This window comes from Colias croceus, chromosome 25 (genome assembly GCF_905220415.1).
Source record: "Colias croceus chromosome 25, ilColCroc2.1".
NCBI lineage: Eukaryota > Metazoa > Arthropoda > Insecta > Lepidoptera > Pieridae > Colias > Colias croceus.
In genome coordinates this window covers 5,074,578-5,102,211 of record NC_059561.1, presented here as the reverse complement: position 1 = coordinate 5,102,211, position 27,634 = coordinate 5,074,578, and the positions used below count along the sequence as shown (strand labels likewise).

Below are 27,634 nucleotides of genomic sequence, written 5' to 3'. Positions count from 1 at the left end.
CATTTACAACAAATGAGCGTATGCTCATTCTAACCCCAGTCCCCACTATGTCAAAATATTAGTGTTAACAGGCGTAGAGCATTCTTTCGTTATTCTAAGTGCGTTCGAAAATATTCTATGCAATGTTCTAATACTGAACAACACTGAATGTTATGCTGAGTCACAGCTGAGTTTTAGTTTACACTCAAAGATCACGAAATAATGCTATTGCTATAAAATACACCGTCAGGCGAAAGAGGCGAATTCGAATCGCGCTTTATGAGCGCGCCACAAGATTTTTTTAAGTATGTATATCGTGCTGTTAGGTCTGCGTTTATAATGTTTCTGTCGGCTATTTATCTATACCTACTAATATATAAAGAGGAAAGGTTTGTATGTACTATGTATGTATGTTTTTCACGCATAATCTACTGGACCGATTGTGATGAAATTTGGCACAGACAATTTTAAGACCCTGAGAAAGAACATAAGCTACCTTTTATTGCGAAATATGTACCACGGGCGAAGCCGGGGCGGACCGCTAGTTAAAAATAATTTATATAGGTACTTGGTCAAAGTTAGTCAGTATAATTCCTAGTAACTGATTAGTATTATCAAGTAAAACACAATTTCCCAGCATCACATTTATTTCTGAATCAATACGAACATTTACACAGTTATTCTCACAAATAATTTTAACAAAAAAATCTTATTTTCAAAACATATTTAGCTATAAGTCAATTGAAAAGATCTTTCGTTATCTCTTCTAAGAGTATCGTGGGTTGCTTTAAGGTGGTCGAGTTTAGTGGAAATCTGTGCTATGGAGTTATCTATCCATTGCATTGAAGACATGTGCGCGTTGAGAATTCGTCCGATTTGTACGATCTGGAAATAAATAGAGAAAAATTATTATTTACGGAAAAATGTTCTGGATTTGGCGTATTTTTGTGAAATATTTTGCTTTCATAATAATTGCATTGGTTCAGAATGTATTGTCAGATGATATTATTGAATGTTTTGATTTGTCATATATTGACAATGGTCAAATGTTAATATAAACACATTGTACTTTAGCACTTTATTATACACTAGCTTTCCGCCTGCGGCTTCGCCCGCGTTTTCAAAGAAAAACCCGCGTAGTTCCCGTTCCCGTGGGATTTCCGGGATAAAACCTAGCCATGTTACTCGTGGATAATGTAGCTTTCGAATGGTGAAAGAATTTTTAAAATCGGTCCAGTAGTTTATGAGCCAATTCATTACAATGAAAACAAACAAACAAACAAAGTTTTCCTCTTTATAATATTAGTGTAGACTAGGTTTCCGCCCGCGGCTTCGCCCGCGCAGCCAAAGAAAAGCTCGCATAGTCCCCGTTCCCGTGGGATTTCCGGGATTGCGTTATTTTCCCGGGATAAAAAGTAGCCTATATCTTTTCTCGGGTATCAAAATATCTCCATACCAAATTTCATGAAAATTGGTCCAGTAGTTTAGGCGTGATTGAGTAACAAACAGATAGACAGACACACACGCTCTTCTTTTATAAAAACAAATAAAATACTTACAGGGTCGTTACTGTCTTGACTGCGATTAGTCTCATTCAAATGCTCTATAACTTCCTTTAGATCCTCCGACATCTGTCTCAGTTGACTGTCCAAGTTTTCTGCTAGAGAATACCTGTAAATAATTAATTATAGTTTATTATTTAATAACAAATTTACCAAAATTATAATACAAACATGTAGTCCTTAAAAATAATAATCTACAGAATGTGTGAGCTACTTTTTAACCGACTTCAAAAAAAGGAGGAGGTTATCAATACGGCCGGTATATTTTTTTTTTTTTATGTATGTACACCGATTACTCCGAGGTTTCTGAACCGATTTACGTGATTCTTTTTTTGTTCGATGCGGGATTGTGTCGAATTGGTCCCATAAAAATTTTAGTCGGATAGGTCCTGAAGTTTTTATTTTATGAGCATTTTTGTCTGTAGGTATTTGTAAATTTTGCAAGTGCAAGTTTGAAGTCGGTTGTTTTTAACGCAGTTATCACTTGTTGTACTTTTATAATACTAATTGTAATACACTGATTTTAATATATTTATACAGGGTGTCCCACTATTGGTACACTAAGCGCGAAGGATCTTGTAGTTTTGCATACACTGATCACGTAAAAGTTGGGCGGGTTGCTTGTTATGGATGTACACATAGAGTTACGAATTCATGTATTTGAAAAAAAAAATGTGTCTGGAATTTTATAAGTATTTTTTACGTACTCAGCGTATGCAAAACTATAACCTCCTTTGAGCTTAGTATACCAACAGGGACATATATATTTAGAAATATTACTACAAAACCAACTCACATGTGTTCTCTCTCCGGGTCCCTAACTCTCTCTCCGTCCGCGAGCTGCTTCTCGAGCGGGGCCAAAAGCTCTTCCAACTCATTCTGCTGACCGAGAACAAAGTCTAATTCGTGTTCCAAGCTCTGTTGTTCACTTTTCACTGTTTCTACAGCTTCATTTAGTTCTACTATCTGAAATGTGTTGTTGATCAAATTAGCTTATTGCAATACTAGTGGTCCGCCCCGGCTTCGCCCGTGGTTACATATTTCGCAATAAAAGCTATGTCCTTTCTCGGGTATCAAAATATCTCCATACCAAATTTCATGCAAATTGGTTCAGTAGTTTAAGCGTGATTGAGTAACAGACAGACAGAGTTAGTTTCGCATTTATAATATTATAGTATGGATTTTGTTTATATATTTGTTTACTGAAAGTTCAAGCAGTAAAAGCTACAATCATATTCTACTACTATATTTAAGTTGAATCAAATAGGTCTGTCTTGGCATAAAGGTAACAAAAACAGATTCACTCAAGTATTCAATGGAAATCAGATATTTCACCTATATTACTGGCCGGTTGGCTTGGAAGGCATAGATGTTTGCTCTGTGTCTGGTGTTAATTATCTATATAAGTATTTATTTAAAATTATGTATGTATGTTTATCAGCCATCTGGTTTCCGTAACACAAGCGAAAGCTTGCGTATGGGATCAGATCGAGCCGTGTGTGAAAATTGTCCCGAAATATTTATTTATTAACCGTCATTACTAACTATTTCAAGACACAGAAAATGGCATGTCCTCAAATCGCTACTTTTTCACGTGAAAGAACAATATCGAAGAATCAAATTTTATATAAACAAAATCCCCCGGCGTGTCTGTCCGTCTTTTCACAATAAATCCAAAAACTACTGAACCGATTTCTAGTCTAGTTTGGCAAATAGCGTAGTTCTCAAGAAAGGTTTTACCATAGAATTTGTAAAGTTTTACAATATGGGCAGAATACTATACAATATTAGTAAGTATTTAACAGTCTGAAATAATTTATAGCTTACCTTTTCCCCATTAGCAATCAACAGTCTATCCCATGCATTAATCTGAGTGGCTTGATTGATAAACGTTTTCTCTTGTTCCTCTAATTCGAGCGTCCATTTATTTATGTTTTCTTCAAGTTGAGAGAATGTTATCGCTGATATCACTTGTGGGGGCGCTGCAGGTGCTATTGAACTGAAATTTTATAAAATATTGATTTAGGTAGAGATAGGTTATGTTTCATTAAAACCTATACATAATAAATCTGTAGAAGGGTCAATTCTGTACATTGAAAATATTGAAAAAATAAATAGCCGGGGGTGTTACTGGATCGATACCAAACCCAAATATGTGATTAAAAAAAATTTTGTCTGTCTGTCTGTCTGTATGTGAAGGCATCACGTGAAAACTAACGGTTCGATTTCGATGAAACTTGGTATAATTATACCTTATTATCCTGGGCATAAAATAGGATATTTTTTATCCCGGAAAAATACGTAGAAAAAAAAAATCTTAATTTTTCTTAATTTTACCGCGCGGACGGAGTCGCGGGCGGAAGCTAGTTAATAAATAAAAGGTAAGTAAGGTAATAAATTATGATTATAAATCTATACTAATATTATAAAGCTGAAGCGTTTGTTTGTTTGAACACGCTAATCTCGGGAGAAATACTGGTCCGATTTGAAATACTGAGGATAGAATACTGGTCCGATTTGAAAAATTCTTTCGGTGTTAGATAGCTCATTTATCGAGGAAGGCTATAGGCTAGATCATCACGCTACGACTCACAGGAGTGGAGCCACGGAGGTGAAACCGCGCGGAGCAGCTAGTTATAAATAAAAACGCAATTTTATCGGTGAAAGATTTTATTCAAGGTGTGGGAAAGCATCAAAGAATGTAGGTACTTAAACGAAAGAAGAATCACATTAAACTAAATTAATGTAGAGCAATAAACAAATAATCATATAGTAAATTATTCGCACACACAATTTCTTTGCATTTATTAAAAACTAGCTTCCGCCCGCGACTCCGTCCGCGCGGATGTCGGTCTTCGCGTAGATGGTTATTTCTCCATTTTGAGTACCTCTGTCAATTACATCTTATAAATATCTATTGGACCCAATTCCCAAATTTTTTTTCTACGTATTTTTCCAGGATAAAAAGTATCCTATTTTACGCCCAGGATAATAAGGTATAATTATACCAAGTTTCATCGAAATCGAACCGCTAGTTTTCACGTGATGCCTTCACATACAGACAGACAGACAGACAGACAGACAGACAGACAGACAGACAAAAAAATTTTTAATCACATATTTGGGTTTGGTATCGATCCAGTAACACCCCCTGCTATTTATTTTTTCAATATTTTCAATGTACAGAATTGACCCTTCTACAGATTTATTATATGTATAGATATCTTTATTTTCATTTAATAAATCCCAAAACTTATATTCTTTTATTTAAACAAATAAATAAATACTTACGTAGTAGTAGTGGTGGTTGTAGCTAGCGAAGGCATGGTCGATGCTGTAGATTTGCCCAGAGCGGTTATACCGGACGGTGTGGAGGAAGCTAAAATACATTATTAATAATTAATTTATTAACAAATAAAGTCGAATATTTGTTGAGTTTTATTTAAAAGCTACTTATTAGTGAATTATAGGTTCAAACAAGCAAGGCAAAGTGAGAAATGTATCAATAATGTTTAGATAATAAAATATCAATTTTAGAAATTGCACGGATCTCAGAAATTTACTCTATAATTTAATATTTATTGCTGATATTTTATTCATAATTTCATTGAAATCATGTTCGAGAAAATTTGTTCTGGAAATTGGTCTAAAAATGTCAATAACTTGACAATTTTTGTCATACAGGTTTAGGTATAGATTATATAATGAAATAGTCGTGCATAGAATATAACTGCATTCGAATAATATTTCGAAAAAGTATTTATTTTAAAAACATTTACGATAGATATACTTTTAGAGATTTTTTTTTAAATTTAAATAAATAAAAACAATTACTTACACACAACAGAAGTAGCCGCAGTGCTAGGTTTTCCAAAACCAATGCCCGTAGTTGCAGTACTAAATCCCAGTCCAGTGCTCGTACCCAAAGTTAATCCCGTAGAGGAACTCGTACCTAAATTAATGCCTGTAGATGTTGTTGTACCCAAAGTCAGACCACCGGTACTTGTACCCAAAATTAGACCACCGGTACTTGTACCTAACTTCAGACCTCCAGTACTAGTACCTAAAGTCAAACCACTACTACTTGTACCCAAATTTAGACCAGTAGATGTAGTTGTACCCAAATTAAGACCAGTAGATGTATTTGTACCCAAAGTCAAACCACCACTACTAGTTCCTAAAGTAAGTCCAGAAGTTCCTAATCCGGTTGAAGTGGCTAAGTTAAGTCCCGTAGAAGTATTTGTGCCTAAGTTAAGCCCCGTATTGCCCGTAGTTGCCGAACTGGTGCCTAAAGTGAGGCCAGTAGAAGTGCCACTGAAATTCATATTTGTACCCATACTAGGTGTGGCTGTACCCAAAGTTGTAGCATTTGTACCCAAACCGGATTGAAAACCGGTATTCGCTTGGCTCGTGAAACCAGTTTGCGCGGCAAACCCGGTAGCTTGCGTGGTTTTAGCCCCGAAAGCTGATTGAGCTTGTGACGTTAATCCAAAACCGGTATTTTGCGTTTGCGGCTGCGATGTTAAACCGAAATTGGGTTGAGATGTTTGTTGTGGCTGAGAGGTTAAACCAAATCCGGTATTCTGCGTGGTCTGAGCTTGAGATGTTAACCCAAAACCGGTGTTTTGTGTCGCTTGCGGTTGGGAAGTCATGCCAAAACCAGTATTTTGCGGTGTTTGCGCTTGAGAGGTTAATCCAAAACCGGTATTTTGTGTTGTTTGCGGCTGTGATGTCATTCCAAAACCGGTTTGAGCCTGAGATTGCGAAGTTAAACCGAAACCCGTGTTCTGTTGTTGGGTTTGTGCTGGCTGTTGTGTTAAACCAAAACCGGTTTGGTTTTGTGTTGTTTGCGGTTTGTTGAAACCGAACGATACATTCGCTTGTGAACTTGGCTGGCTTGTTGTGCCGAAAGCAGGCGCTGAAATAAAATTTTAACTTTTATAACAAGTCTGGTGCTGAAACTAAAGATTTACTGCACATCACAAGGAGTTTTTTAACCTAGTTTTTAGTCATTAATATAGTCTATAGTTTTCTGAATATAAAACAATGAAACCTAACTCCAGAACCAGATTTGAAACTTATAGTCTATGATCTATAAGTTACATTACAGAAGGTAGATATTTTTCTAAGTAAGACAATTGAATTTTACGCATAATTAATACACAAAAAATATGAACTTATTTAAAAATCCTCTTCATAAAATAAATTACATACACTATTTTACCCATATTTATTATACTACAACTAAAAATACAATCTTACCAGCAGCAGTAGTAGTTGCTGTATTTCCGGCAAAACTAAAACCGGTTTTATTTCCGAACGCATTCTGTCCGAAAGCTGCACCGGTGGCGAAGCTAGTGCCTTGCGTGGCTTGTGTTGTTGTTACCTGAAATTATAATATTGAATAGATATTGGATTTATTATACTACAACTTACAAGAAACACATTTAACAAACCAAAATAATTAAAATCTAATCAGGCTTCTCAACTAATATAACATTATTTTATATATAAACTAGCGGTCCGCCCCGGCTTCGCCCGTGGTACATATGAAAAGTAGATGTTGGCCGATTCTCAGACTTACGATATGTACAGAAAATTTCATGAGAATCGGTCCAGCCGTTTCGGAGGAGTATGGCAACGAAAACTGTGACACGAGAATTTTATATATTAGATGAGATTAAGGTAAATTTCATTCATTTTACGCTTTTATAAATAGGATTTGAAATTTTTATTTTATTGATTTCATCATAATGTAAGTCAATTTTGATTATTGAAATTATAAGGTTTAAAGACATTTATTCCCATTAAGACATTAAGTCACTTACATGAGAAACTTAAATTTAAAACATAGGTATTTATAAAAAATATCATTCGTTAGTTAATTAAAAATTTAGAGTAAGTTACATACTATAAACATAAGTTTAGGTGAGGTACTCATTCATTGCATTCAAAGTTTGAGCGTGTGGTCTTCCAGGATGTGTTTCGCTAATTGTTTTTTGAATACAATGAATGAGTTTACACTTTTTAATTTGCTTGGCAATCCGTTATAGAAACGTGCTCCTTCGTATGTTGCCGTTCGCCTTCCATAATTCGTTCGGATCTTCGGGAGGGCAAGATAGCTAGCTCGTCTATTAGGATAGTGGCGATTTGATGTTGAGAATATTATATTTGTATTTATGTTTTTATGTAGCGCTTTGTGGATGAACATACACGTATTATAAAAGTATAATTGTTTTAAATTCATTATTTTAGTATCGTCGTAGATTTTATTTGTAGAAGTTAAAAAAGGATATTTAAAAATGGTTTTAATAATTTTATTTTGTAAAATTTGTAGTGGCGCTAATTTATTTTTGTAAGCGCTACCCCATACTTCTATTAAATACATTAGGTGAGGTTTGACTAACGTGTTGTAGATGGTGTGGCGTAATTTATGAGGAATGCAAGAAGTGATATTACGCAGAGATCTAAGAAGTGCTGATAATTTATTTTTTTAGGTGGTCGATGTGATAATTCCATTTTAGAGAGCTGTCGATTCGCAAACCTAGGTATTTCTCGTGGGTTTTATGTTCTAATACAACACCGTTAATTTTAAGTGGAGCGTGTGGTGGAATAATTTTGTTCTGAGCTTTAAATTTAATATAACACGTTTTAGATATATTTATTGTTAGTAGATTGTATTGAAACCATTTATTTAATTTATTTAAATCATTTTGTGCTTGCTTTATCATGTCATGTATAGAGGGACCAAAATAAAACAGACAGGTGTCATCCGCATAAAGTGTTAGATGACCATTTAGTTTTAAATCTTGTAAATTATTAATATAAATTAAAAAAAGCAATGGGCCTAAAATCGAACCTTGTGGTATGCCACACGTAATTGGTAAGGGAATGCTATTGTAGTTATCTATTTTAACGATTTGTGATCGATTTTTTAAATATGATTTCAGCATGTCTAGTGCTTTACCAGTAATGTTAATGGATGCTAATTTCTTTATTAAAAGTTCGTGAGAAACGGTATCGAAGGCCTTTTGTAGGTCAATAAATACTCCCAAAACTAAATTTTTTGCGTCAATGTTCTGTTTTATTTTAGTAGTCAGGTCTATAGTCGCTGACAGAGTGTTACTTTTTGGCTTAAAACCGTATTGACGCACTGAAATAAAATTAAATGAGTCTAAATATTTTTCTAATCTCGTGTGTAAAATTTTCTCTAATATTTTTGACAACACTGGCAACACCGAAATTGGCCTATAGTTACCAGGTTCAAATTTTGAACCACTCTTATAGATAGGAGTTACCTTCGCTATTTTTAACGAATCCGGAAAACGTCCTTGACTTATAGCTTGGTTGAAACAATCGCTTAAGGTATGATTCAATTTTTCTTTAATGCATTTAATTGCTTTTGTGGTAATACCATCAAGACCTGTACTACAGTTTGAATTAAGGTTATTTATAATTTTTAAAATTTCATTAGGTGTACACGGATCAAAAGTGGATAATTCGTACTTTTTTGATGGTGATTTAGGTAAGGTTGAGGAAGAGTTGGTTTGATATTGTAGGGGTATTAAATTTGCTACACGAGATCCTATTGTAGAAAAATATTGATTAAATATCTGGCATATTTCATTTGGCTCGGTAATATATTCAGAATTTATAAGTAATTTAGTAGGTAAAGTACATTTTACAGTTTTGTTATTAGCTAATTTATTTACTAAAGTCCATAATTTCTTGGGTTTATTTATATTCCTTGTAAATTCTTGGTAATAGTAAGAATCTTTTGTGTCTTGAATAAATTTTTTTACCTTTATTTTTTGAGTGTTAAATTTTATTTGAAGGTTTTTATTTTTAGGGTTGTTTTTTAGTTGAGACCATAATAAATTTCTTTCGTTAATTTCTGTTAAAATTGCTTTGTTTATCCAGTCTTTTCGGGGCAGATTTAGAAATTTAGTTTTAGTAATCTTACTTTTATCTATAATAGATTTAATTTTATTTTCTAATATTGTATAATCTTTGTTTATTTCAGTATCAACTATGGAGTCAGACAGGGATGATAATCTTTCGTAATTAATTGCTTTATATTGAGTTTTAACACTTTTTGGGGGTAAATATTTTTTTAATTCTACGTATATGTGCTTATGGTCGGAAATACATGAGTTTATTATTGCGAAATGAAAATTATCATTTTGAAGGTTCGTACTTACATGGTCAATGATAGATTTTTTTGAAGAGTCTCTTGTGCTGTATTTTTTAGTTAGTTTATTGAGTAATATATGTCCATTATACTTAAGAGTATATTTGTATAGTGTGGTATTTTTATCTTTTGTTAACAAGTCGATATTAAAATCTCCAAAAATAATAGCTCTGTGCCTTTGTTGTAATTGCGATTCATACATTTCAAGGAATTTTTGACAGTTAGTATAGCCCGGTTTATAGATAACGCCTACATCAATTTTACATCGTTCTAAACTTATCCATAAGTAATTGTTCCCTTCCTCGTATCGTGATTCAATAAGATTGTGTTTTAAATCGTTGTGGATGTATGCTGAGACTCCACCTCCTCTTGCGTCAGTCCGGTAGTTAAAATAATGTGTGTAATTATCAATATTTAATTCTGAAGCTTGCGCATCAGAATTTATCCAAGTTTCAGTAATTAGAATTACGTGGATAGGTTTTATTAATGAGCTCAGGATACATTTTACTTCATCTAGTTTACCTTTTTTTCTTATGCTTCGCGCATTGAAGTATATAAATCTAAGCCTGGATCGGGAGAGTTGCAAATTTTCATAGCTGTCTAGTATTTCATAGGAGTTGATATTTTGGTTGTTTGTCTTTAAATTTATTTCTAGTTTTTTGACATAATTTTCTTTATAGTAGGCATTCCGTTAACGTATTTTATTGTGAGATCTGTTTCTCCTTCACCAATGCGACGGTTTAGTTCATCCTGTAAACTTTTAAGATATTTTTCCTGAGCTGGCGTTTGATCACTAAAAGCTTTAATATTGTTGGGTAGTTTATTTTTGTTACGTAGGATTATTTTAGCAGATTCAATTGTGTCATAGCAAACCTTTATTCTACGATTTTTCCCCGGTGAATACTTGCCAATTCTATATATCTTTACTGGCTTCGGTAGGTCTGAACTTATGAGCGAGGTAATTTTTAAAATTTCGTAGTTGTCTTTAGATATCCTCTCCTCTGAGTTATAAGATGTCGATTCTGGGAAACCAGCAAAAATTACATTTTTTTCGCGGCTTTTTCTGTCTCGTAGTTCCTTGATTAAGTGTTCATTTATATGTAGTTGATTTTTAGACGTAAAACCCGATGGATTGGATGACTGATTTATTGATTGAAGATTTAACTCCAGTGATTTTATTTTACTCTCACCCTGGTTGATCTGGGATTCTAATTGAGAAATAGTACTCTTCAATATGTTTTGTTCAGTAATTATCATACATGCTGATGACTTAATTTCATTGATTTGATTCGTATTTTGGCGAATTAAATTCAAGGATTGTTCGTTGGACGATTTAATTTCGGTAATTTGTGTTTTTACCTCAGAAATGTTTTCATGAATTTTGTTTATTATTTGTTCGTTTGAGCAAACATATTTTTCAAGTAATGTACTAATACGGCTCAACTCCGAGCGAATATCCTTCATATCATCACTACATCTGCAATCTTGTTCTAGCGGTTGTTTCCGTTTTCTGTAAGTGATTTGAGTATCAGTTGGCGTAGAACTCGTTGAAAACGAACTTAGCTTCGATAGATCGGGATGCGATCCACCGGCAGTACCCACTGCACCACTGCTGGTTAAACGTGTTGGCGATCGGCGTACACTCATATTTACTCCGCAATGGATAATTTGTGCACGAATATGAGTCGTTCTACGGTGCGTGCAGGACAAAAAATTGCAATTGTCTTGTTCCCGCTTGAAACGCTCGCTGTGTTTCGAACGTAAATTGAAATGATATAAATACCAAACACTAATTATGCAACTTGAATTCTTATTATCATGTAAATAATTATTAAAATCGCAAAGCACTTTATAGTAAAAAGTAATACACGTCTATTCTGATTCACTAACGAACGATGAATTATGGATTTGTTTCCATTGAGATAATATTAATATGGAGCAGACACCACGAACAAAATCTGTGCGCCAAGCGCGGCGGCGCGGGGCGCGCGAATGACGGCTAGACAGTCATAGATTATGCGATGTCACTGACTCACCGCTATAGAGGCGACACTTTGTTTCATTCTGTCTATTTTATTGGGTGCCACTCCTTACATGCACGTTGACTTGAAATTTTCTTTGTACTTACTTAATATTTATTTTAGGTATAAACTGACTTTACTACGCGGGGCTAACAATATCTGGCATATAATATAGGATGATGTAAATAGTGACGTCATATGGAATAATTTAATTTTTTTCGTGTTTTAGGTTCAGTCAGGGCTATGGGAAGTTTTATTCCTTACAAATTGAGCCTTTTTTAGAAAAAAAAATAATTTTTCCCTTTCTTCACGGCCCAGACATGGAAACCTTGAATAGAAAAAATATTAATTACTTATCTCTGAACTAGCGGTCCGCCCCGGCTTCGCCCGTGGCACATATTTCGCAATAAAAAGTAGCCTATGTTCTTTCTCAGGGTCTTAAGATTGTCTGTGCCAAAGGAGAATGCCCATGAAAGTATGGACCACAGTACAGTGTTGCGTCAATGCCAGAGTGGTTTTGGAGGGTTCTTCGATATTCAAAAGATTTTTACCAATTGATTTTTTTGTGATAAAAACAGGGGTTTTCAAGATATTGAGAAAAATGTGAAATAACCTCAAAACTTAAATAACCCCGATTTAGTTAGGTTTATGTGTGATTTAGGTAACATTTTATCGTCCAAAGGTTATTTTTCGATTAACATATTTAATCTATGCGTAGAGCTTATGCTTTCAGACAAAGTCTATCTGTTCATTGGCTAGTGTAGGTAGGCACCAGAAATCTTTCGGGACGGATTTCATGAAAACCTAAATATATACTTAAAAAATGCCAATTGAGTTTTTATTCGGTTTACATGTTGTTGTTGTTGTTGTTGTTGTTTGAATCATTTTTTCACTACATATTCGAAGAAAGAAACAAATAAGAAATAACTGGTTACCTACCAAGCTATGTCATAATAATATTTTTTTTTATATATACATATTTATATTATTTTACTTCACTATCTTTGTTAAAACAACCTACAGTGTATAAAAAATACCTTAAAGAGTGATTTTATGTTAATTTTTTTTTTTTGTAATTCAATGAAAACAATCATCGATATTAATACATTTAGCTATTTACCATAGTAAATGTAATAAGTTACCGCTTGGTTACCGTGGTAACCGGTAATGGACACTAAATCTATAATAACGGATCTAAACAATTACATGTCTTATTAGATTTTACAAAACATTCCCTGTTCAAAATATATTTTCCGATGGTAAGAAGGACTCTAAATTGCCGAGATTTTTTTTAATAGTATTGTTGTCTTGATGCATGAGAAAAACCAGTACCAAAAATGGGCATTCTCCTTTCATCAAAATCGGTCCAGTAGTTTATGAGCCTATTAATTACAATCAAACAAACAAACAAAGTTTTCCTCTTTATAATATTAGTGCAGATAAATAAATAATAATTCAATTATACGTTCAAGTCAGTAGCTTATACAATATCAATTAAAAACTTGATTAAAATCAATTAACAAAAAAAAAATTGGTGATTGAGTAATTGATTTTCATATTTCATGATTTCACCTTTTTTCTATTAACAACCAGTCTATGCTTTTCTAAATATGTAAAATTATTATTTTATACTATAAAAATATACGCCAGCAAATATTACTAACAACACTTATTTCATGCCCAATCTTAAATTTTTAATCTATGACAAAATGTCGCCCGCCAAAAATTTTGCTATAACTAAGTTTTAAAAATTATTATCTAGTTACTTACTGATGAAAAGTTATTCCTTTGCACTTTTCCGTATTCTTTGTATTATTTGTGCAATATCGTAACACACACGTAGGCATATTTGATGCGTTTCACTTTAAAACAAATAAAAAATGAGCGTGACGTTCGCGCCAATGAGCGAGCAAGCGACTGAGTGCAGTTACGCCAGATGACGTATGTTGAGTGGAACATCAGTGATGTAGGCGGTATCGTCTCCATATTAATATTATCTCAATGTTTGTTTCATAATATTATAGCCATTGGTAATGTTACGGTCAATGATATTTTATGTATAGATACGTTATATACTCACAATATATCCAAAAAAAATGCTTCATATGCAGTGTCAGGCACACACAAATACAAGTTTCATTTTACTTAATTTATTACATTGACAGACTGTATAAGAGAGATGGCTATAATAAAATGATATAAACAAAAAAGACACAGATAGTTTGTCACTTCCGCGCAGGTGTAAGCAAAAGTCATAAGAATTCACCAATTAAATATAAATAAACAAATAGTTGCCATGGCAATTGGCATAGACTAACGACACAGAAGGTTCAATGTTATAGATGTTTCGTTTCCTGCACACGTAAACAAATGTGACAATTTCATTTACTATTTAATTATTATTATGAAGTTTTATTAAAATGAAAAAAACTTTTTTGGAGATATAACTGTATTAAGCATTTATTACTAGCTGTGGTGTTCGTTTTCGGTCATCATCATTTCACCCGATAAACACCCACTGCTGAGCATAGTCCTCCTTATAGAACTCCATACGGACCGATCTTACGCTATTCGTTTCAAGGCAGTTCCCGGAACCCGTACAAGGTCATCACTCCAACTTGTAGGATATAATAATTAGTGGTGCCTAGATGAAAAAAAGTATGAAATAAAAGAAAGGATGAAGTATAAGCCTTTTTTATCTAAAACACAAATAAAATTTATGTTCAATAGCTATTTACAGAAAAGCAAATAGCATTTTTCGTCAGTAGCGATAATCTTTTCTTTAATGTATACGTATATTCAACATCATTTTTGCAAACAAACATTTTTGCCATCACGATTTCATTGTATATAATAAATAGATATATTTATTAATTACATGCACTGTGTGGATTTAAATATAAAAATAATCAAGTACATATTTACAAGTATAAAATAACCGTTCTATATTCAATAATCGTATCTACATGATAATCTTTGAACACAGTGTGCGCTAGCTTTGTCACACTAGTGATTGAAGCAATGTTTTATCCCTTTCATTATTTCAATACAAGTGTCAAGCAAGTGTCATTCATTAATAATTGCAAATTGTTATTTTTGCTCTAAAATTATAATATTTTAATACATTTACCTGTGATATGATATCCCTCTATCTTTCTTTATTTTACTATCGTAATTTGTGCACTTTCTGAACACACAAGAAGGCATTATTGATAATTTTAACGTTTATATCAGCATGTGCGTTCGCTGTCACAAGTCACAATCTGACTGATTCCACTGGTCCCAATTAGGACCAATTCACGGTTTACGTTTTGGTGCGTTGGTAACGTATCTACCTCTTGTTTCTATATATAATATCATTGGTTACGGTTTAAACTAAGATTTTCCACTTCTTCATTAATTTTACTTTCACAATTTTCATTACCCAAATTATTTCCATACAATTAAATCCTTCTTTTAATACAAAAAAAAAAAAAAAGCTTACCGTAGGTTGTGGTGCAGAAAATCCAGAAGTGGGTGTATTAAAACTAAATGTAGATGCCGTGGTCTTAGCGAAGCCAAAACCCGCGCCTGTCGTAGCGGCCGGTGTACCGAACGATATTCCACTTGATGCTGCAAGTTGAGAATGTATTTTGCATTATAAACTACTAAAATAAATACATAACAAAAAATGCCTTAGACATTTTTTTAAGCTATTGCATAGCTTCTATACCGGGCCTTGAGCGCGGGGACCGAATCCAGAAATTCCGTAACGAAAAATCCTCACGCTCCCCATTCTGACGGGCGGAAGTGTGGCTTGAAGGCATAGCATGCAATAGCTTTACCGCGGCAGTCCCCGAGTAACACACGTCTTTTTTTGTATTAAATACACAAATAGAATATTTTATAGAAAAAATTCGATCACGAGGCGGGATTCAAACGCGCTGATGCGACAGACGCGCAAAAATGTATTTTTAAAAATCATTTAAAGGCAATAAAAAAAAATAATACAAATAACACATCTGTTTTTTGTGCAAATACATATTAATCTGCTATTGTATGACAGGAAACTAAATAATGCTCTCTACAATTTTGCAAATAAATTATTGAGAGCATACATAATATGCCTGATAAAACAAATTACATATCTATTATCTATGGCTGATTTTTCAATCCTTGGTTAAATCTTATCCGTCCAATAAAGTATTACACAATAATATACAGATATCACCTAAAAACTGTCAAAAAGTGGGCAAGTAACACATTTTTAAAATGGTTGTTTAATACAATATTCGATGAATAAGTTTTAACTAAGTATTGAAAAATCGACCCTAAGAGACATGATATTAAGTTTTCTATATTCTATACTAGTGGTCCGCCCCGGCTTCGCCCGTGGTACATACATATTTCGCAGTAAAAGTTAGCCTATGTTCTTTCTCGGGTATCAAAATATCTCCATACCAAATTTCATACAAATTGGTTCAGTAGTTTAGGCGTGATTAAGTAACAGACAGAGTTACTTACGCATTTATAATATTAGTATGGATTAATAAAGACTTGAACATATTTATTAAATAGAATATATATAAAATCCCACCAAAAACATAAATGTAAAATTTGGAGCCGAGTTCAATCGTTGACTTATTTGCCAAAAAAAGAAATGAGATCTAAATGTGTGCCAAGTTCTGCAGACAGTCCAGAATTTTTTTTACAAAGATGTAAGTATTACGTTCTTAGGTTGACTGAAAACTCAATTGTTTTATTTTCCCTTAGAGAACAATGTTTATTCCAAAATATAACTTTTTAAATTTGAATAATATAATTATTTTCACAAAGCAAACAACTAATGACCTATTGAACCCCATAATTTGATGAGGCTAGTTTTACATACTGTTTATATTTTGTGAGGTTCTAAAAACTAGCCTCATCAAATTATGGGGTTCAATAGGTCATTTGTTGTTTGCTTTGTGAAAATAATTATATTATTCAAATTAAAAAAGTTATATTTTGGAATAAACATTGTTCTCTAAGGGAAAATAAAACAATTGAGTTTTCAGTCAACCTAAGAACTTAATACTTACATCTTTGTAAAAAAAATTCTGGACTGTCTGCAGAACTTGGCACACATTTAGATCTCATTTCTTTTTTTGGCAAATAAGTCAACGATTGAACTCGGCTCCAAATTTTACATTTATGTTTTTGGTGGGATATCATTACTTTTTGTACAGAAAATTACTCTGCAAATTTGATTTACTTTATGAATATAATACTTTTTATATACGATTTTTTTATTTTTTCTTGCGGTTTCTCTGTATGGTTTGTTTAGTATTATCCTTACTAATATTATAAATGCGAAAGTAACTCTGTCTGTCTGTCTGTTACTCAATCACGCCTAAACTACTGACCCAATTTGCATGAAATTTGGTATGGAGATATTTTGATACCCGAGAAAGGACATGGGCTACTTTTTATTGCGAAATATGTACCACGGGCGTAGCCGGGGCGGACCGCTAGTTTTCTATATTTTCTTATATGTTATGAATGTCAGCGCACATTGCCCCGTCATTATCTGCAATTTTTTAAACTAATTTTCTGTTTAAAAGATTACATGATTTTCCAAACATCCAGCGTGAATTTGTACACACACTATTACCAAGATGCAAAGATCGTTGTAGAAGAATCGTCGCCTTACTCCATGACGTTACGGTATTGCCATGACGCGATCTTAAAATTTTACTCTAAACGCGCCTAAAGATGTTTCACTCATATTAATATTACGCAAATTAAATCATTTCGACCTTCGACGAAGCCTTCTTCCATTACACCATTTATGGTAATTATTTTTGCATGCTTGTATTGGCTGAACATGTTTGTGCTTTATTAATATAATTGTATCACCATTGAATACCATGTTTAAATCAAAATAAAGATTTTTATTTATTTATTTACACTGAAATTAAAACTAAACTAAACACTCATAAATAAAGAATAAATAAATGTGAATATGTAAAATTATATATTATTTTTAACTGTATGAGCAATATTTTTATTACAATTTTCTTTTATTTTACGTTTAATAACAGTTTTGAATAAAGAAATCATGCAATCGAAGTAATCCGCCCTAGCGATACTAGCGCGAGTGAGTGTGATGTCAGAGGCGCTTCCAAATCCATTTGAGGATAGCAACACATCCACTTCCCAGTGGAGTGGATGCTTATGGGCGGCGTGTATCGCTTAACACCAGGCGACGCGTCTGCTCGGTTGCTATCCTATAGCATAAAAAAAAAAAAAAAAATCTACAGATGTTTCGTCCTAAAACATGTAAACTTCAATAATCTATATCTCAGTCATTTATTGATGGATTTCAAAATTTTTTTCGGCCACTGATTAGTTTTGATCTATTTTTTAAGACTAGTAAGGTGAATATACTATTTTCTATTTTTTTAAACTTTTCCATTTTTCCATACAAACAAAATTAATGTCATTGAAAAAAAAATTAAATACAAATAAATTCAGTATTTTCTGATTTTTTCCTTTGTACACTCACTATTACCTAGCTGATTACAAAATTTGAACTTTCTAGGTCATCTGGAAGTGGGTTAGGTTTTGTATATGTCTATAAGTCAGTCAGTCTTAAAAATTGCGATTTTTGGATATTAATACCTACGCAACTGTTTAATCTGTATTTATGAAATTTAAGGTTCTTGTTTATCTTGAGGTCCTCTTGATATGTACCAAATTTGGTTTATTTAACTCAAATAGTTTTCGAGTTATAAGGGGGTGAAAAGTGGCTCGAAATGGTTCGTGTAAATATACACACGGCTGCTGCTCGCCAGTTCTCTTCGCTTGAACTCGGCTTGACACGCTGCCGCGTGTCTAGATTAGAATATTACCTTGTGTAGTGGTAGCAGCGGCACCAAAAGCAGGAGTGCTTTGTGCTTGTGTGTTGGCGCCGAAAGACAGGTTTTGGGCGGCATTCTGCAAATTGATAATTATAATACATGGTAGTTAGAATTTAGATGCAAGTGTATAACTGAGTTGTCACATAGAACAGATTTAAAATAACTGTATAAATTAAGATGAAATCACAAACAGGATATGTATCTTCCAAAATTTGTACATGCATTTTCAAGATTGAGTTATTTACAAACAAATGTTGAATTTTCACATTGTATTGTAGAATACTTATTACTTAATCATAAAATTATTGGCTATTTAAGATCAAAGATTATATATTACAGAGCCATTCATTCCTTTTATCGTTCCTTTAATCACAATCATACACAGTAAACATACATACACGCTACTAACACCTTACATACTATAAGATGTATCAATACACAAATATTATTAATACCAAAGAATACTTTAAAATTACCTGATTGGCCGGTTGTCCAAAGCCAGGGCTGCCGACATTTTGATTTGGAGGTGAGGAAAAACTAAAGTTTAAAGGTTTGCTACCACCAAATGCTGGTGTGCTTTGAGCGGGTGTTGAAACTGAAATGAAGAAACTTAATATAATGCTTTTGTATGGAAAATTAAGGTTTTTTTTCTTTAAGTGGTGATGTTCTCAATATTTTTTAACTTTTAGGGGATGGTAAATCTGGTTGATATTGATGGATGGTGTTCCAGAAAAGTGGAGACTCAGAAATGAAGTAATAAGATTAAATTTTATTCATATTTGTGAAAACTTCTTAAAATTACTATATGTATAGTTCGATTCAAACTTAATGGCGGCGTACTCTGCGCATCGGATTGTATAATGTTCCGAGCCTCCATTGAAATGAAATGAAATACAGTGTAAACTCTATATAACGACACTCGATTTAACGACAAACTCTCTAAAGCGTCAAAATCAATTGCCTTTGGTTGGTTTAGCTTATCTACCATACAATGATACACTCTACATAGCATCACACTCACTCTCAATAACGACAACAATTAAGTAATAAACTCGACGTCATTCATACCGAACTTTCTAAGAAATTCGTTCTTTTGTTTACAAATTGGGATTGCTTGCATGTGTAGACTGTTTTTGACCATGACTAATAAGTATGAGTCCTGGATTATCTATACGTTATCTAGATATGAGCGCTGCGCCGGCGCGCCGCCGCCGCCGTGATTCCCCCCGCGCCGTCGCCGCCGACAGTAGGCGACGGCGCGCCGAGCGAGCGCTCGGTCCCGGTCACTGGTCACTTGGTCAGTGTAACCAAACACGCGGACCGAATCGAACGCACGACTGCGTGAATGTTGACGAAATGGCGGCATTAGACGTAAACGTTTATAAAACGAAACTCTTTGACGTTACTATTTCTGTATTGTCCAAGTTATCAACAAACAAACACAGTTTTTGTTGGATTTATTTTGGTCAATTAGTTATTAATATTGATGGAAGAAAACGAATAGTGTTCGGCGACCAAGTGTTTTGTGACGCATGTTTGACACGAGAGAAAGAAAAAGATTGCGATGTACTATTTTCCAAGTAAGTTTATATAACTTCTATTATTTTTAAATAATCATATACTTACTAACATGCTGATAGCTTTTATATGAGGTTAATATTTTAATGTTTATGTTTTTATTAGTGCCTGGTTTTAACTAGTGATGAAATGATTACGATTAATCGTCTATTCTAAGGCATGCTTGATTAATCGTATATTCTAATATGCATGCATGCTTGATAAACAAAATTTCTTCAATTTTGTTTCAGAGCACTCGTCAAGGCCTACAGTAGAAATATAGCCACCAGCAATTTACTACGTCATTTAAAGGACGAACATAACCTAGAAGATACGCACACAAAAAAAGTAGCAAATATTAAAGATTTTTTTCCGTACAGAGAAAATCGAAACCAGTAACAAAAAGTGGTGAAGCTGGTGGGAAAAAAGACAAATGGATGCTGGCGCGCGATCTAGCACTATGGTTTGCCAGATCAATATTGCCATTCGACAGCATAAATGACGAAGCCATGATTGACTTTTTCAAAAAATACAATATTATTGTGACTGATGACGATCTACCCTCACGGCATAATATTGCTAGAGAGGGGCTAGAAGATGTATATAACAGTATGTTGGCATATGTACAGAGTACTATTAAAAAACAAAATATAAGATTTGGTGCATTAACATAAGATTTGTGGACAGACCAATTTAGACGACGTAATTATATAACCTGCACTTTCCATTACATTTCCCATGAGATGAATCTTTTGAAATTCACGTTAGCTACTCAACAAGTTACTGGAAAACATACAGGTGAAAAGATTACGATAGATGACGCAAAATACTTTGACGTACATTTCAGATTCCACAAAAAGATATTGTCCTTGTGACCGACTCTGGCAGTAATATGAAAAGAGCCGCTGATTTACTGAATATGAAAAATCATCTTTGCCTTGGACATGGTTTGCATAATCTGGTCACCGTAGATGGTATTCAGAACACTGATGAGGTTCTTTGCCTTATTAATAAATGTAAGAAGATAGTCTAGCACTTGAGGTATAGAGCTCCTCAACTAGAAGCCGCTGCCAGCAAAGAACAGCGTGATCTGCTCGCATCTTTTTTAGATATTGATATAAACCACTCGGATGATGAAGATTCATCGATTGATGTTCACGTAGAAGAGCCTTTGACAAGTTCTGGAACCGGCGCCCCTCCTATAATAAAAACAAGTACACCAACAAGGTGGCACAGCATGCTTATGATGCTAACAAGCATCAACCACAATGCAAATCGCCGTCCGATTAGAGACATGTTGCTTGATATAGGTCGCAGTTCTTTATTATTAGACGAAAACGAGTACAATTTAATTACCAGCTTGACGTCGTTCTTTAATAAATTCAAGACGATAGTGGAAATCCTAAGCTCGGAATCACAAACCACAATGATTTTTAAATCTGAAATTAGAAGGTTGCTGGAAGAATGTGACGACGATGAACCTGTCATTGTCAGTAGACTAAAAAAAAAGATTCCCTAATCAATTAACAGCTGCTAAGTTACTGAATGTCAGAGAAAGATTTTAATTTTGTTTTTTCTTCTTAAATTCATCTGGTTAATTTAATTAGTCACGTGAAAATTATAATAAATATTAATTATACGTAAATTATTGTTTCATTTCTTTTCTTTAATGAAGGTAAGAAGCTAGTTGGATTCTTCAGTTAGAAATTAGGTATGTGAAGGTCACGCCGCCGACGCCGCCGCCGTCGACGTCGAAAAGTCGGCGCGCCGCCGCTGACAGTTTGACTGTCGGCGCTCATATCTAACGTTATCATATTCTTTGTTTTTTTTTTTTTTTTTTTTTTTAATCTTTTATTTTGCTGCGATCTGTCTCCATCATGCTTGGGACAATAAGCGGCATGTTGGACATATCATTATTGGCATGCACGGTATGTGACCTGTGTCACATCCTCATTATAACAGTGTGGTCACTGTGTGCGGACTAAATCTTGAGGTATTTTTCGTTTCAGTCGTCGTGCTTGATGATCTTCGCCCATAAGGGTCTGGGCGAGAATATTAGGGTGGTGTGCTAAGCGGTCTTTATATGACTTTGCGTATCGTTGGATCTCTTGTTTCACAGTAGGGATTTTTAGGTCATGGTGGAGGAGCTCGTTGGGTATGTACCACGGAGAGTTTGTCATTATTCTTAGCATCTTGTTTTGAAATCTTTGTAATATCTCAATATTGGAATTGGCCGCGGTTCCCCAAAGTTGGATCCCGTATGTCCATATGGGTTTTAGGATAGCCTTATATACTAATATTTTGTTCTCAAGGGACAGTTGGGACTTTCCACCGATGAGCCAGTGCAGTTTTCTAGCCTGTAGCCCAAGTTGTTTTCTTTTAGTGAAGATGTGTTTTTGCCAGGTTAATCTCTTGTCAAGGTGAATTCCGAGGTATTTCACATGGTCAGCTTGAGGAATTTCAATGCCATTTAATTTTACTGCGGGACATAAGCCTCTTCTCAAAGTGAACGTGACGTTTACAGATTTTGTTTCATTTGCCTTCATACGCCATTTCTTGAGCCATTGGGAGATTTCATTAAGTGCCTTTTGAAGTATCTCTGAGGCTATTACTGGGTCACTATGCGTTGCTAAGATAGCGGTATCGTCGGCAAATGTACCTGTGATGACTGTTGTGGGTGTCGGTATATCGGCAGTAAAGAGCAGGTATAGTACAGGTCCCAACACGCTGCCCTGAGGGACTCCCGCCTTTATAGGACACAGCTCGGACAACGCTTCTCCTTCCAGGACAATAAAGTGTCTTCTTTCCAGGAATGATTTTATAAGTTCATACAGGTAACTTGGTAGTAAGTATTTAGCTTTATAGAGTAGGCCATCGTGCCATACACGGTCAAATGCCTGGGATATGTCCAAGAAAGCACCAGAGCAGTATGTTTTTGTTTCCAAGGACTCCATAATTTTTTTCGTGAGCCTATGTACCTGATCAACAGTGGCATGTTTGCTGCGGAACCCGAACTGGTGATCTGGTATTAATTTATTTTCCGCGAGTATCGGTAGCAGGCGTGTCAGTAGAAGTGACTCATATATTTTAGAAACGATCGGTAGTAGGCTTATGGGCCTATATGACTTCGCCTCTTCAGGTTTTTTGTTTGGCTTAAGCAACATAATAATCATCCCAACCTTCCATTGATCAGGGAAGAATCGTAGCCTCGTTATGGCATTGAAAAGAGACGTTAGGTAGATCATTCCCGATTCAGGCAGCTCTTTTAATAAACGATTGGTGATAAGATCGTAACCAGGTGATTTTTTTGGGTTAGAGCACTTTATAGTATTGCTTATCTCCTTTTTTGAGAATTTGGGCGGGGGGTTTTCCGTATCCATATCTGCGCCCAGAAGGTTGTTGACAACTTCCAGGTGATCTAATGGGCCTTCATATGGGTGAGGAGAGAAAACGTTCGTAAGATGATTCGAGAAGCACTTAGCCTTCTCTTGGTCTGTTCGGGCCCAAGTTCCATCTGTTTTTCTAATGGGGGGTGATATTCTGACGGGTCGTTTTAGTTTTCTGGTGGCCTTCCACAAGGAGTAGTCTGAGGAAGCGGTGGAATCCAGTCCCGATAGGTAATTGCTGAATTTTACATTACGATCTAGATCTAGTGTATGCTTCAAGTCTCTGATGATATGATTAAGCTGCTTTTTAGTATTGGGATTTCTGGTTTCTTGCCACTGTTTACGTAGCTTTCTTTTTAAGGCGACCTTATGAAGTACGTGTCTGGGGACAAGGTTATCTGTCCTTGGAGGTTTCGATGGCGGGGTCGACGACCAAGCTGCATCTTGTACACTACTATTGAAAAACTCCACTGCTTTTGTTATGTCATCCGCTGATTTTAAACAGATTTGATTAGTGAATGCTTTATCAACAAGTTCCCTAAAAAGTGGCCAGTTGGTGTTTTTATTGTGTAGTGTACATTTTTCTATTTGTGCTTCTGCGACAGTTTGAACGTTTACTAGAATTGGGGAATGATCGGAGGACAGATCTAGGGAACCTTGACAGGTGATGTTGTTCTTGGGGATTCCTTTGGTGATGCAGAAGTCTATAAGATCCGGAATTTTATTTTTGTCAGATGGCCAATAGGTGGGTTGTCCAGTAGACACAACTTCGAGATTCTTGGCTTGAATGCATCTGAGAAGCTCTCGCCCTCTAGGTAATATCAACCGGGAGCCCCAAAAAGTGTGCTTTGCATTATAATCACCGCCCGCAATGAAACGGTGACCAAGCGTTTGAAAGTAGTCGTTAAATTCTGCTTCTTTTACAGTGTATCTTGGTGGTAAATATAGTGCTGAAACCGTAATATCGCTGACCCAGTCACTTATTACTACACTTGTTGCTTGAATATAATTCTTTGAGTAAGAGCCCAGAAAGTAGTGTTTTAACTTCGATTTGATAAGAACAGCTGAACCACCATGGGCCTTGTTGTCTGGGTGGTCTGTGCGATATATAGTATAACCTGTTATTGTTAGGTAGCTCTTTGATGTGAAGTGAGTTTCGGAGATAAGCATTATATCTATGTGGTTCATTTTGAGAAATATTTTCAACTCTTCTGAGTGGTGTGACAAGCCGTTCGCGTTCCATACGCCTATAATTAGTGCAGTGAATGTGTTTGGATATTGGCAATGACTTCGGTTAACGTTTTTGTCAAAATGAGCATTTGGTTCATAAGAGTTGTTAATAGATCCCGAATACCGTTTAGATCGCCGTTAGTTCCAACTTTGTTGTTTATGGTTGATTCATTATTATTTTCAATGTTAGGTTGTTGCGCACCTTTTGTGACAGAAGCGTAAGTTCTTTTGCTGTTAGAACTATGTAATTTTACATCGGGTTGACTCGTTCTTATGTCCATCATTCGTTTCCTTATAGGGTGTGGTACAGGAAATTTAATTTTTTGCAATTCTTGATACACTATGCAGCCTTTATAATTGGCGGGGTGGTTCCCACTACACAGTATACATTTAACATCGATTGATCTTTCTTTTCGAGGACACTGAGAGGTATGATGTGATTCAGCGCATTTTACGCATCTAGGTTGCCTGTGACAGAATTTTTGAGTGTGGCCATATTCCTGGCAGTTAGAACATTGTGGAATTTCTCTTTTTGGTCTTGGTGCTTCGATGACTATGCGGCAATGGAGTAAGGATCTAATTTTATATACGTCCTTATTGTTTACATGAGGCTCCAGATCGATGCTCCACATTGGAAGAGCTTGCTTTGATATTCTGTTTTTGATATTCCAGATATTTCGAACTTTATGATTCAATTCTTCAAGGGCTGTTTTGATGCTTTCTTTGTCAGTAGATGGGTGGAGGTGTTTAAGAATAACTCTAAAACTTCTTTCTACTTTTGGTTGGTGAGTATAGAATTCTGTATTTTTCTTCCGAAGCTCTTTGTAGATGGTAGAGTATGACTCGGCTGATTTAGGTTGTATCTTTACTCTTTCGTTACGTAGGACTTTGACTTCATAGTCTCCTTGCGCGACTTCTTCAAGCAGTTGAAGTAAGGGTTGGATGTTACTAACTTTGTCAATGAACATCGGAGGAGGTCTTGATGGTTTGAGCGTAGGCGATATTTCAGTCGTCAGTGTAGGTTCCTCAGTGTCTAGTTCATTAAAACTGTTAGACACTGGTATTCCTGGCGCTGCCAGCCAGTAGTTTAGTTTACATTGTTTGTGACTGCGCTGAGTTGGCTCTGGGCTAGATCTTTGCCTTTTAGAACTATTGGTTTGTGTCCATTCTTGGTCTTGTGTAGTGTGATGTGCATTGTTGTTGTTACTTGTTTCTCTAGCAGTGCTTTTTAGGTTTGTTCGATTCACTTCCGGGTTAGATGTTCCGCTAAAGGAGTTGGATCTTGGCCTATTTATGAATATTCCCTTGTGGAAAAGTTGCTGTGTTAATAATTTTAGGGTTATTTTTATCTGACCTATCGGGTAAGCTATTGTCAGTTGGTTTTACGGTTTCGCTCATTTTTGTTCCCACGGGTCGGGTCGAAACATTAAGGTCACTTGTAGTACTGTATATTCTTTGTTGCTCACAAACTTTCAAACTGTAAACATGGCTAGTAAAAGAAAATCATTGTGTATTGACGAAAAAGTTTTATTGATACGCGCAATAGAAATGGGAGAGAAGATAAGTGATGTTGGCAAACGTTTGGATTTAGTCACTCTACCGTGTCCACAATATGGAAAAACAAGGAAAAAATCCTCCAAGCTGAGGGCGAGGGAAAATCTTCCAAAAAAATTCGTCGTTCTTTTTTATGTACATAACTACTAACACTAGTCTGAAATAAATTTTCTCTTTTTCTAATTCTGATTTTTATTCTCTCCATTTAACAACAACTCTATATAACGCCATAAAATGCACAGTCCCTTCGGTGTCGTTATATAGAGTTTACACTGTAATTTATTTGCCAGAATTGTGGTTACAAAGGTTTTACAATTAATTAGTTTTATATTAAGGTTGAATTGTACTGTACCAAACTTTTATAAAATAATTAATGCAAGTTTTTACCTCAACAATACTTAATATATTAATAGTAAATAATTAAGATACATACACAAACTGGATGTAGTGGTTGTAGTTTTAGCGCCAAAAGCGAAGCTTCCAAATGCTGGTGTACTTGCTGCCCCACCTCCAAATAAACCACCTTTGTTTTCTAAAATAGCAAATAAAATTATATATTTTAAAGATATTGATATCTTATATGTATTGAAATATGAATAATTGTTCTTGTTACTTATTAGACAGATCATTTTTATTGAACTGAAAAACATTCATTTTTATTAAGCAAATAATGAAAATTGTTAGAGACAAATTGAGTCAATAGGCAAAAAAATCAAGCTATAGGTTTGATTCTTGGTAGTAATTCTGTTATTATCTTTCTTTGATCATGGAAGAGAATTAAACCAATAAATAAGTTCAATGCAATTCCACTTATCAATACATATTATTCAAATACAATTTGGTGTTTAAAAACTTTACCTGTTGGCGATTGGAACGCTTTGGTTGCATCTCCTCCTCCAAATAGCGACCCTAGAATGTTTAAAGTAAAAAGTAAAAACATTTGTAGGTTATAGTAGGGAAAATAAATGAAGCTCCTTCAAACAGATATAAAAGGTACAAATAACGTTAATAGATCTATTATAAAAATAGAATAAATAATGAAAAATGAGTTCCAAAACTATAAAAATTACCTTGAGCCGGAGAGGTGCCAAAAGTGCCGCCTGCCGTAGTAGTTGGTTGGCCGAATGTGAAACTCATTTTATATGTTGAATTTTATAATTACTAACTTAGAAATCGCTTTTCAATTAAAATACACTACTATTATTAAACAAATCACAAATAAATAAGTAGGTACCACAACGTATAATAATTACTGTCAACAACGCGCCGTTTT

At 34.7% G+C, this 27,634-nt stretch overlaps 1 protein-coding gene and 1 long non-coding RNA gene across 2 annotated transcripts; one reads left to right on the top strand and one right to left on the bottom strand.

Moving 5' to 3' along the window:
• Window positions 1-613: 613 nt before the first annotated feature.
• Window positions 614-27,634, bottom strand: LOC123703122 (nuclear pore glycoprotein p62-like). The gene is made up of 13 exons (XM_045651013.1): window positions 27,432-27,634; window positions 27,220-27,270; window positions 26,795-26,893; window positions 19,111-19,229; window positions 18,626-18,710; window positions 15,238-15,365; window positions 6,804-6,927; window positions 5,380-6,459; window positions 4,833-4,920; window positions 3,369-3,540; window positions 2,338-2,507; window positions 1,539-1,650; window positions 614-864 (listed from the first exon to the last, which is right to left on the bottom strand). Exons 1-13 carry the CDS (start codon window positions 27,496-27,498, stop codon window positions 706-708), a joined length of 2,454 nt encoding a protein of 817 aa, XP_045506969.1. The 5' UTR covers window positions 27,499-27,634; the 3' UTR covers window positions 614-705.
• On the top strand, window positions 19,947-20,977 carry LOC123703123. Its single transcript, XR_006752954.1, has 2 exons — window positions 19,947-20,214; window positions 20,443-20,977. It is a non-coding gene; the product is annotated as an uncharacterized LOC123703123 (long non-coding RNA).

What these genes read in the sequence shown, in the direction of transcription:
- LOC123703122 (XM_045651013.1), bottom strand. Translation starts at nt 27,498, where the DNA reads ATGAGTTTCACATTCGGCCAACCAACTACTACGGCAGGCGGCACTTTT. An exon ending in TGGCACCTCTCCGGCTCAAG is followed by an intron (nt 27,271 to 27,431) that starts GTAATTTTTATA and finishes TAAACATTCTAG; the next exon opens with GGTCGCTATTTGGAGGAGGA. An exon ending in AGCAACTACTACTGCTGCTG is followed by an intron (nt 6,460 to 6,803) that starts GTAAGATTGTAT and finishes ATTTTATTTCAG; the next exon opens with CGCCTGCTTTCGGCACAACA.